At 37.8% G+C, this 12,288-nt stretch overlaps 1 protein-coding gene across 1 annotated transcript in view; it reads right to left on the bottom strand.

Moving 5' to 3' along the window:
- Window positions 1-12,288, bottom strand: part of NRAP (nebulin related anchoring protein) — a 47,418-nt gene that overhangs the window by 1,525 nt on the left and 33,605 nt on the right. Inside the window, exons 29-41 of the mRNA XM_021400250.1 lie at window positions 12,112-12,225; window positions 11,004-11,201; window positions 10,196-10,300; window positions 9,102-9,200; window positions 8,202-8,306; window positions 7,743-7,850; window positions 5,827-6,138; window positions 3,787-3,891; window positions 3,019-3,117; window positions 2,804-2,908; window positions 1,391-1,498; window positions 419-730; window positions 39-191 (exon numbers count right to left, since the gene is read on the bottom strand). Coding sequence (XP_021255925.1) covers window positions 39-191; window positions 419-730; window positions 1,391-1,498; window positions 2,804-2,908; window positions 3,019-3,117; window positions 3,787-3,891; window positions 5,827-6,138; window positions 7,743-7,850; window positions 8,202-8,306; window positions 9,102-9,200; window positions 10,196-10,300; window positions 11,004-11,201; window positions 12,112-12,225 — 1,923 coding nt within the window. The remainder of the gene's footprint in view (window positions 1-38; window positions 192-418; window positions 731-1,390; window positions 1,499-2,803; window positions 2,909-3,018; window positions 3,118-3,786; window positions 3,892-5,826; window positions 6,139-7,742; window positions 7,851-8,201; window positions 8,307-9,101; window positions 9,201-10,195; window positions 10,301-11,003; window positions 11,202-12,111; window positions 12,226-12,288) is intronic.

Raw genomic sequence — 12,288 nt, 5'->3', positions numbered from 1 at the left:
ACAGCTGTAGCTATTTGTGAGAAGAATGGTTTACTTACAACTTCAGGTCCATTCTGAGCAGAAGCAGCCTGCAGCCCCATTTCCCGAAGGTACGCCAGCTCAGCAGCTCTTCTTGCCCTTTCCACTTTGTAAGAACCTGGGGGAGTCCAGCCAATGCCTCTGAGCCAGTTCAAGTCAGATTTGTATTTTACCTAAAAGAATGAAACGTACAATAGTGTGTATTATTATTAACCACGTGCTCTGTGTTTTCAAGAGACAGTATATAGAGAGGAGCAGGGTCAACAGTAAACAAATTGGGTTTTTTGCAAACAGACTAGTTCTTTTAAGAATGATTTTGTTGATAAATAAGGTCTCTGAAGCACATCGCCACAGACAGCTCCCAGCACTGGAAAGGATAGTGCCACACTGTTGTACTTACATCACTCTGCAGCTTATAGGCTTGCTTTGCATGTTTCACATTTAGCTGCTCTGGATCACAAGTGTATTGGTGCAAGGGCTGCTTGTAGTTAACACTGCTGGCAAGCTGCTGGCTTCTCTTAGCATGGAGGAACCCTGGCTGGTTAAGGTGACTCTGAAACTGTGCTCTGCTTTGGGCATATCCACTCCTATACAGGTTGTCACTCTGGAGTTTCCCCACTCTGAGGACATGTCTGATGTGGGCATCATCGTTTGCATTGCAGAATCCAATCCTCTGGCCTCTGTCTCGCAGGAAGGCTTCTCTGTATTTGTACTGTGGGAGATGCAGAGGAAAGTATAATTTTCACATTCAGATTACCTTCAAATTCTATTATGAAACAACATAACATAACATATCCTCCCCTAGCTTTCAGTAAAGGTTCTTGTATTGTAAAGAGGCAGGTCTGTTTGTTTGATATCAAAATACATCTCCTAATCTAATATGACACTACAGGAGAATGACCTTTATGCAAATTTTTAAGGGAGTGGAACAAATAGGGGCCCAAAGTACTCCTCTCTCAAAAATAACCGAAAGTCTTATTCTATGCCCAGTAAACATCTCAAGCACGCAGCTCTCCATTTTCAGCTTTCTTGCTGACTGAGGTCTTCTGTGTTCAAAGGCGACCCACTTTATTCTAGCCCACGCTTGACTATTCATAGCCTGGTACCTAGTTTATGTAACTACACCATAATATACCTCCTTCCCAAGAACAGCTCCTTAAAATGAAACAGAGCAGCTTGGTATTGGACATTATTAATGAGAGCCTGTAGTTAGAAATCTTCATACTTACTTAAATGGCATTTATTTCATTGGTTACCAATTTTCACAAAAAAAAAAAAAAAAGGTATTCTAATGTCTTATTCACCCATCTTTGCAGAGCAGGGGTGGCATGGGAATAGGATTGGGAATTGTTTGAAACAGAGCAATTCTTACATCACTGGCAATCTCTCTTGAAGCCTTTGCTGTCTGGAATGGAATGGCGTCAATCCTAAAATCATAGCCAGATGCTCTGGTCTGTTCCCAAGATGTTTTATACACTTTCTGTGTTGAAAAGAAAAGAACAAAACAGTCATTTCCCCCTTGCAGTTTCTTAAATGTAGTCCCATAACTGTAATAATAAATGTTTTATCCTACTGGGCTTATTTGTTTCAAGAGTCATCAGTACCATCTCCAAGGTTTTGATCCAGTTCTTCTGCACTTCAACTTGTTTTCTGTTCCCCATAACGATAAAATGTCTCATCTGAAAAATGCCACTAGGGTTTCCTTTTGTACATGAATGTGGTTGTGTCTGATTGGATTTAATTTCTATTAGAAACTGCAATGCATCAGTCACATCAATATTGCATTGATATTACCCTTCTTCTCTCTTTTGATGCATCCACTTGCAGTATCTTGGGTTTCATGGCATCATAATTTCAATACTAGTTATTTCAAGCTTTTCTAATGATTCCTGTCTCTATTTCTTAGCCACATGTGGCTTCATTAACTCATCTGAAATAACAGCCAGTTCTAACATATTTAATGTGACTTTGTGGATGTGAAATACATTTACATCTTGAAGAGAAATTTCTCTAGATTTGGTTCTTCTTCCTTTAGTAGCCCTCTTACAACAGCTTCCAGTCCCACTACGCAGCTGTTGTACCTTAGCAGACATTTTTGGCTGTACCAAAATTCTGTTTTTATTGGTTGGCTTTCTGGAAGACTTTGATCCATCCTTGAAGGTTTGCAATTATATGAAAAAACAGCACGATGTCTATTTCATAATTCAAAAAATGTTCTTGTGTTTCACTGAGGGATTTAGTGCTAGATGGTGCTTAATTTCAAGGTAAAATAAGATGCCAGAAGTCTTGCCAGAATCAGTACACTGGATAGAACCAATGCAAAAGTTAACATATGCTTTGTTAATAGGCCTAGGGCTGACCTTTCGTTTGTGTGCAATCACCCCTTGCACTGTTACTTTTTTTCCTATCTGTCCCAGCAAAGAACATAAATCCTATTTCAATAGGATTTAGAAAACATTCTCTTACTCCTTCACCAAATGTAAGTAAAAAGATTTATATTTGTAAGTTGTTATACCTAAACTTTAGGACTGAAATGTTTAATAATAGCATCCTGTCCTAGAAAGCAGAACAAATTCTTAAAAGAAAAATGAACTTTTCCTGATCCCTCCCCTCCCAGGCCAAGCAGCATATTGGCAGTCCACAAGCTCTGCCTTTTTCAGTTCATGTCAGGCTCATAGAACCTGACTCCAACACATTCATGAAAGCTTTTCATTTCCAAGCAAATTTGTTTTCTTAATGGCTTTTAAGAAGTCAGTTCCTCTAAGTAAAAACCTCTGTTACTTACATCACTGATATGAAGTGCATTCTGACGGGCTCGGATAAAATCTGGATGATCAGGAGGCAGGGTATATTTGTGCCTGGCTTCAGAGTCTCCCGCCTTGTACAGCCTCTGAGGAGTCAAAAGACATTGAATGCAACTGATTCTGGAATTGAGGTCAATTCTTTAATGCCTTATAGCACAACAAAAGTTAAGATCATTAATAGTAAAATGAAACCTACATCATTGCACTGGAGGTAGCTATTTTTAGCATGAATCAGATCTGGAGAGTCAACCACAGTGGTGAACTTCAGACTTTCTGGCTTCTGGCGGTACTTGGTCTGGAGGGCCCAAAAAACAAACAAATACACACACAGGATGTTTCTGTTAGATAGAGATATATCATGATTCCACGTGTGCGATAACCAGAGTAAATCATAAAAGTCACCTTCCTGAAGCCACAGTAATAAAAACATACTGTTCTGCTTTGGTCTTAGTTGCTCTTTCAGCTAGTGAACAAGGATGCTACTGTCTCATTGCTATCATTCCAAATCACCAAACTTTTTTTTATTTTGTGCAAGGACTTTGCACTGAAAATTCACATGTGAAATCTTATGAACGCTACACTTCGGCAGCTTATAATTCTTCTCCATTAATACGTGACACCAAGCAGGCTAATGCCCCCTCATTGTGACTGTCAATGCAGTATCTTTCTATATCGCTTCCATAAGGACCTGCTTAGAATTTCATAATAGAATTTTCTGCATTTATTTATTGCTACGTGTTTTGTTTATACTCCTGTGCTTCATTCGGAATGGAAAATATTCAGCAGGTGTCACACAGTGGACTTGCATCTCCTGTACTGCTTCTTGGTAACTTATACCTTGTATAAACAGGCTCCCACATCAAAAGGAAATGATAAGCTACATTCGTAAGTGTCATGTAACGAGGAGCCTTGATGGTAAACAATTCCTACAGACGTGCTATCCCATGAAAGATTTATCAGTTACCTCACTGATGAGCTCGCCAGCCTTCTTTACACTTTCTATCTGCGGAGATCTCAGAGCCATCCAACCAACTCCTTTCATGAAGTTCAGGTCTGATTTATAGCGATGCTGTTAAAAATGAAAATCGTTAGCTATCAGTTTTGCATCCACAGCTATTAAGGTATTTTAAAAAGACTCTCTGATTCATATTAACATTTTGAGGTTTTTCATTTGCCATGCACATATCAGATCGTAAAGCCAAACTGTTTGCATTTGTTCATTCCACCAGGAATTAAATAATGTATCATATGCAAGTTACAAGAGAAGGCCCCACAAGTGAATTAGTATGACTCAAAGCAGTCAGTAATAACCTGTTTGTACTGGGCGTAAAAGAAACCCTTTTGAAATAATTTTCTGAGGTGAGTTCAAGTCAGGAATACTAATTATTTTATCTGGTGCAGGCTTCCTCATTAACCCCATTTCTAAGAGGAGACTTAAGACTCTTTCTTTATTCACATTAAAGGCTTCCTCTACCTTCTTATCCAGGAAAACGAGACAGACCCAATACAAAGTAAAAGCTAGAAAAGTAGTCCCAGTCCCAACAATTCTTACTTCTCCTAAAAGCAAAGGGGATAGCAACCAGCTAGCTCAAACAGGTGCTGTACATTATTCTTACTAGCCAGTAAGGAGATCAGACAAAATCACCTTAATCATTTCTCTTTGGTCTCCATAGGCAAAGAGCCAAGCCCTGATGTCCTTATTCATCTCCTATACTCTCCCTTGTTAGGCGGCTCTGAAGGACATGCTGTTAGGGTCTAAAAACTAAGTCCCGGGAAATTACGCTTTTCTATAATATAGATCACCATTACAAATCAGTAAATTGCATGGTTTCTGTTGTGATTACCTGGAACTAGAATTCCTTCACTCACTCTTAAGTCCTGCACAACTCATGACTGGCTTATATTTGCTGCCCTGCACTGGGATACCTCAGTTTCCCTGGTAACATTTTTTGCTATTTTCACCTGACAAAGAAGAGACAACTGGATAACATAATAAAATCCAACTGTGATACTTCAACTGGATCACTTGTTCTTGTGAAAATCAGGAAGAGTTCTTTTCAAAATGTCTTTTCTAGCAACGAAGAGTATGTTTAGGACAGTAGATAGCAAGTTCACTAAGAAAGAGGTTCTCCAGTGCTCTGATGGCCATTCTGACTCTCCTAGCTGGGACATCTGTAAATATCTTCTCATCAGATCTGACAAAGTCCAACAACTATACTGAGCCTCGGTAAATGATCAGTCACTGCCCTGAACAACTTTTTGCACTTCCTTGCTGGATCATTCAGTCTCTTTTTTTGCACAGCAAGGAAACACCTAAATAGAGCACCCTGGCACACAGCAGCTAAGGAAAGATGACACTGGACCCTAAACTGTTAAAATGCAGCTACCTGCATCCATGCAGCCTTATATTTCCACTGAATATCTACATGTATTTGAAACCGCTTACGGCCAATAGCTTGTCCCTGAACAAAGATTCGCATACTAAGACAAAGTGAGTCTGGATGTTGCCCATCCTGAGATTCCATCACATTTGTCTAAGTTTGTCTGAACTTACACTTACATGAGCAATTCCTATGAATGTGTCTGAGGAACTGGTTTTTTGATATTACCAGCTCTGTTTGCAAAAATGACTCTCAGAAAAATCTCTGAGCATTTAACCTTCTGCACAAAGAATTCTATGTGTAGAGCAATGGCTGTCAAACCACTGGCTGGCTGTGATCCAAAATGCCGAGAGATTATTGATTTTTATTTTTTTTAATATCCCTTAGCTCTAGGATAAGTGACATGGACCACACTGATCTTCTGTCAGGTTCATAACATAAAAACTTCTGATTCATATATATTCTGTATGCATAGAGCAATCAGATATCTTGCTGCTAGACATCACAAGTTTACAAATACTGTTTCTCAAAACACTGCCCAAGGTCAGCAAACAATTTGTGCCATTCCTTTAAAGCTTTGTTAATGCTGAATTCAATTTTCTGCTAACATAAGGAAAGTTTACCTCACTCTGTAGCATGTGGGCTCTTTTGGCCCATTTCATCTTCAAGTCTTCTGGGAGCGCTGTAAATTCATGGAGTCTCTTTCTATAATCTTGATCACTTGCTAAGGCCTGGGCTTTCCTTGCATGGACAAGATTCACCATGTCCATGGGCAGATGGTACTGAGACCACACTCCTTGGGATCCTTTCTTATATTCCTGTTCACTCTGTAACTTGGCAGCATGCAAGCAATGCAGCAACCTGGTATCATCCAGAACACTTCTGGCCCCAATGTGCTTTCCTCTCTCCAACACGAAATTGTGTTTATACTGGTACTAAAAATAAACAAAAAGGTAAAAGTGAAAAAGGACCATGTTTAGACTGGCTGCTCTAGTTAAGAAGCTTAGGGTCAGTCACTGAAACATCTACGCTGTCTGCAGTGCTAAGTATTTCCCTGAATCTCTCATTGCTTTTGAGTTTAAAAACCGTAGCAGTTGCAATATGTAAGTTAAGTACAATTCAGTACATGCTCTGAATATCCTCAAATCCTCAAAGCACTGGTAATATTTAAACCTCAGATGATGCAGTTTTATTAACTCTCATAGTTATAATCCCGTAATTAGGAATGAGAACGTAAGAGGAACAAACAAAAGAAAGAAAAAATATCCATACGGTGAAACATCATGCACTCTGTAGCCTTCAGATTTGCAAATGCCACCCAGCTATTTTAAAGAGTAAATTCAGTCTTCCCAGATCAATAACTATGTTGAAAAGCCTAAGATGGTGGTCTGAACAGAAGAATAAGCACCAGCAACCCCTTGTTCTCATCTTAGCCAGGACTATAACTCTCCCTATGATCCTCCATTTATCCTGTCTGTGAAATAGTGATGATGATGATAATGATTATTTATACAGCATCAACAGGGTGCTTGGAACTTTAAAGAGAAGGCCTGGGCCCTGAAGAGTTCATAATGTAGTTGAAATGGGATAATAACACTTATCTACCACACAGGAGAGTTACAGGGATTAAATTACTGTAGCTAATGTTTACAAAGTGCTTCGAAGATGAAGGGCCAAATTCAGATCTGTTGTAAGTGGATGTAATTCTATTATGGACTTGTACCCTTTAGAGCAGATCTGAAGCTGTAACCAAAAGCACTCTGCAAAATGTATTTAAGTATACATTATAAATTACAGCTAGATATAGTTGCTTCATAAAACAAATGCACATGAAATAGATTCATATGTTATCATATTAGATATGCAACTAAATACTACACAAAAGAAGGAATTTTAAAAGTTAATTTTTAGTCTTTTCTCTTCTTGCATTTCTCGTGAGGAAAAGATGAAGGCTTTCTGAGAAATGAATACTACCATATCCGAGTGTTTTGTAAGCAGCAATCCAAATGAAAGTGTGTTTTTAGGGATAAGAACATTTGTTCCCTCTCTTTCATAAATTAAGGTGACAGATATGTACAGGAGCATTCACTAATTTTCACTTCCTAACCAGACAGACATCTCCTGATTTTCAGAGACTCAAAGAATGCTTTTCTGAATTCATCTCAATTCAGGAGCACTTGCAAAAGTCAGTTCAAAGCAGTGTGGACAGAATTAGTGGGCACTTTATAATATAAGAAGCTAAAAGCCTGGAGAGGAACAGAATCTCTCTGATTTATCTGTCTGCAAATACTTTAATTCACCAGCTATTTCCCACTGGAAGATGTTTAACCGAGCTTGGCTCTCGATTAGCAATGATTCTTACTTTTTTTTTTTTTTTAAATTCACACAAAGAATCTCATTCATAAGTAATATATTCTGTCTCACACTTGTCTCACATGGTTATGGAGTTGCTTTAATTCAGTAAAATCTGCTTTAGACATTGTTTTACATGAAGTTAACAGGAATTAGGCAAGATGGAAGGTTGAATCATTCAACTCACATCACTGGCAATTTCTCTGGAGGCCCTTGCAGTCTGGAAAGGGAGTGCTTCCGCTGTCAGCTTGTAGCCTTGAGCACGTAGATTATGCCAAGATTCCCTGTATTTCACCTAAAGTAGGAAAGGCACATGTAGATTGCTCTTTCACTTTTAAATGCACAAAGGAATAAACAAAGGAACCCTCTTTCATTTGTTATTCTGAGTTACTCCTTCCTCATAATCAAAGGATTTTTTTTTAAATTATCTTGAGGAAATCCTACTAACTCAGGCAGAGCAAGTCCTATACTTCATGTAGATTTAATTTACAACTACATGTACGCTAATGGAAATAAATATCATTATAAACAAATCAGGGGAAGCATAAATAGAACAGATTTAAAAAGTCCTTTACTTATCCTCCTTCCTTGCTGCTGCACAATTTATCCTCCAACTCAAACAAGTATAGGAAATATAAAAACTTACATCACTGAGGTTGGCTGCGTTTATTCTTGCTTGTGTGAACTCAGGCAGACCCAGTGTTGGTGTATAGTGATGCTGAACGTCCTCTCCTGCTGCTTTATAAAGGCGCTAGAAAAGAGATCAAAAAATACAGTTGCAATTAATTTTCCTTAATGACTCAGTAATATAACAGCAGTACTTAAGTTGTTTATGATTATGGCAACTAGAATCAGCCAGCACAAAAAAAAAACCAGCCAAGAATATAACAATGCTATTTCATGTTTTTGCTTTTCTGGAAAGAAAAACCACAACATGTTTAAAATAATTTTCATGCATATACCATGATGCCAACCCACTGTGTTGTTAGTTTTACATTTAGTATGTTTCCAGCAGGCCTAAAGTGTACCTAAAACCATTAATTGTACCTAGAATGCATGTTATTTAAGAGGGCTGACATTTCTGGCCATCTTTTCTAGCTTAGACCTTTTCTTCATGTTATGACAGACAATTGTGATAATCTACCTGTGGGTTTCCTCCTGTTTTTTCAGAAATTAGAGAAGATATTATTCTGGAGGCCTCAAAAGTAGCCCATACTGTGCAAATGAGCTCCCTGAAGAACAACCCCAGATCTTTTGAGATTTTGTTTCATGTAGAAACGCTCGATAACAGGACCCTAGCTTATGGGCACCATTCAAGTGTTTTTGTTTTTTATTTTTAAAGAGATTGAATTGAAAAAATGGTATTAAATATTTGCCTGGAAATAATAAAATACGATCTAACTGGGCAAAAGCAGAATTCAGTGATGCTTGCTTTCTTTTTGATGCATTTTGCTTTCAGAAGAGAATTGTCTCTTTCCCACACCTCCATCCCTCACTCACTGCATTTTCAAAAGCATATTTTCTGATCCACGTTAAGAGAGCCTACCTCATTAGCAATCATATTGCTGAATTTTGCATGAAGGAGGCCAAGAGAGTCTGTCACCGATGTGTACTTGAAGGAATGTGGCTGCTGACGATATTTACTCTGAGTTCACACACAAAGAAAGATGAACAGAATAACTAAATTGTCTTGTCAAATACAAGTTTTCCAGTACTAGCGCTCTTCTGCTTAAAGTTATACTTCACTTTGTAAAGGGTATGTAACTAGTAACCATTAAATTAATTTACCCTTTGCAAATTTGAACTGGATGAATTCTAGTCTCATAGGGAAAAAGAAAAGTAAGTAAGAAAGAAAATGTAAAACAAACAAACAAACAACTATTCTGCTAAATACAATCAAGAGGTTATTTCACACACTGGTGTCATTAACATTGGCTAGTGGAATTACAGCAAGGCAATCCTATCCAGAGAAAAGGTGATGCCCAAGTCAGCTGAATTTTGTTGTGGTAAAGACTAGATTTCACCTAACCCATGGCCATATGTCAGAATTGTGAACAAAATAATCACAAGATCACTGCAAGTAGGGATCCATTCACTAAAACAACCACGAAGAGCAGTCTACAAAGAGCAAACATTTTTCTTATTTTCACATCAGTGGGAATATGGGTAATAGATCAATGATTGGAAGCTATCAGAGACTATAAGAAGACAGCACAACGTGGGAGAGAAAAATTCCGTTAAAGAGGCAGTTAAAAAAAAAGGCACATGAAGGCAGCAGGTGAAAAATAGACTGTTGGGCATTGCAGTCTAATTTTGGAGGAACAGCACTAAGTACTTAATAGAAATAGTCATGGCCTTATTTTTAGTTGAAAAACTCATTTTTAATCTAAATGAAAATCACATAAAATAACCTACTAGAACTAAAACACAGGAGAGAAGATTTGTGAAAACAGCAAAATCTGCAGATCCTTGAACTCACTCAGGCTCACCCATCTGCAGTTAGGACACAAACTGAGTGATCAAACACAAGGGGAGGGAGACTAGCTTTATCCAGTGAGCCACTTTGCCAGCCCAGTTTAATGGAAAGACATCTGGCAAACTCTTGTATGCAGTGGAGAAATCAAAAACCTCTTTTGTTACCTCACTGATGAGTTGAGAAGCTTTCTTCTTTCCTTCAATCTCCAGGGCCCCTGGAGTAATACATCCAACTCCTCGCATAAAGTTCATGTCAGACCGATATAAATTCTAAGGAAAACCAAGCAGAAGTAATTATAAGTTTGCATTTGAGATGCCCTATATTTATTCATCAAAAAATACACAATAAGTTTATTCAAATAAATCCACTAAAATTTGTCTGTGATACGTACTGTTAAGACCCTTTAACCTACAATATTTTGTTTGTGTGCACTGGCAGATCTACAGAGGTTCTGAAGAGTACTAAATCCCATGAATGCTCAATCGGCTCCTAACTTCCATTTGTAACCTTGAAAAAGTCCTCCAGATAAATAAACTTCATTTGTATATTATATAAATCACATCTACATAGTATTTATTTGCAGATCTTTTTCAAGTTCCATCTTTAACAATAAGCATTTTTCTTATGGAAGTACACATTACTCCTATGCAGACGCAAATCAACTCAAACAGTTGCCAAATAGTTTTCATGGTAAGCAAGACCTCAAAAAGAATATTTTATCAACAGTGCAAGCACTCCTTGCCCAGTCATCAAAGACTGCTTTACTTTATCTCTCAGTACGGTGTGATCACACACATTGTACAACTGCTCAAACAGATAAGCAACTCATCCCTGGCTGTAATCAAGGGGGAACAGCCATTGTTTATCCCCCAGCCACTCTTCAAATACATACCATCAGCTGCCACAATATGGAACGGAACTGTCTTCTAACACACCCAACTGGGAAATATTGCTGGGATACTTTGCAGTTACCTCACTCTGTAGTTTATGTGCATTCTTGGCACACTGCAATCTCAGATCATCAGTCAGAGAAGTGTACTGGTGTAGCAGCTGTCGGTATTCTTGTTCACTGACCAAAGACTGGGCTTTCCTGGCATGCACCAAGTTTATCATATCTAGTGGCAGATGGAAGTGAGTCTTTGTATCCTCAAAGTCTTGCTTATATTTTACCTATCAAATTAAAAACAGATCACGTATATAATTGCAGCATAGTAATGTGATATTATATACCTCATATCTAATTGCAGCATAGTAATCAGAATTCACATTTTAATCAGAATGGACATTATCCATATCCAGCATAAATTATTCTTTTTAAAAGCGCATTCCTGAATTTAACTATACTGTGAACGCTCAATACTTGCATTTAAAATATGTGGCAGCCTATTCTTCACCAAAATAGTAGCCATCTACATTATATTTAACTAAACTAAGATAGATATTATAAGGAATTTTCATTTTTGTTACTGTGAAATACAGTAAATCTATAAAATTGCCAAACTGATAAAAGAATTCTTAATTTTCTGTATTTCCAGAAAGCGCAACAAGGAGTTGAAGCTACAGCCTGGGGATAAAACATGAACAGTCATGTATTTGAAACACTACAAATCCCCACTCAAAATATTTCATGGTGTCTACTGATTTGGCAGCAAGCTTCATTTCATAGTATTAAATGTTATTTTTAGGGTTGATGGGATTTCCCCCTTCTTTTCGCTTCCTGTCTCTGGAAGAGGAATTGTAGAAATCTTCAGATAATTTTTTTCACATGAAATTTCCTAATCAGAGTATGCAAAATTGAGATATTCAGGTAGTTCATCCAGATGATGAACGTCCAGATCTACTGATGATCAAACTGACTTAAAGTAATCTGACAGATGACTCAATTCTTCAGACACTTGTTTTACCTTTATCAGTCTAAGCATACCATCACACAAGAAAGAATACTAGTACAAGCCCAGAACTCAACAAAATGAAATAGCATGACAAGAAGATAGTCCACAGCTCATTATACCTTCCATAACAACCTATGCACTGTTAGGAATCAATTCCAAAACATCCACATCTTCCTCTTTGTACTTACATCACTCTGCAGCGATGATGCATGGACTGAATGAGCAATACGAATATCACCATCCAGGCCACATGAACCAATCATCTGCCCTTTCATTTTCTCAAATGCCTCCTTATACTTGTGCTGAGACAGAAACAAGAAAAGAAATATGAATAAGACTGAAGAGAAGCAAGTATTATTAAGAAC

This window comes from Numida meleagris, chromosome 5, assembly GCF_002078875.1.
Source record: "Numida meleagris isolate 19003 breed g44 Domestic line chromosome 5, NumMel1.0, whole genome shotgun sequence".
Taxonomy (NCBI): Eukaryota; Metazoa; Chordata; class Aves; order Galliformes; family Numididae; genus Numida; species Numida meleagris.
Note: the sequence above shows the minus strand (reverse complement) of the source record. Positions and strands in the feature narration are given on the sequence as shown.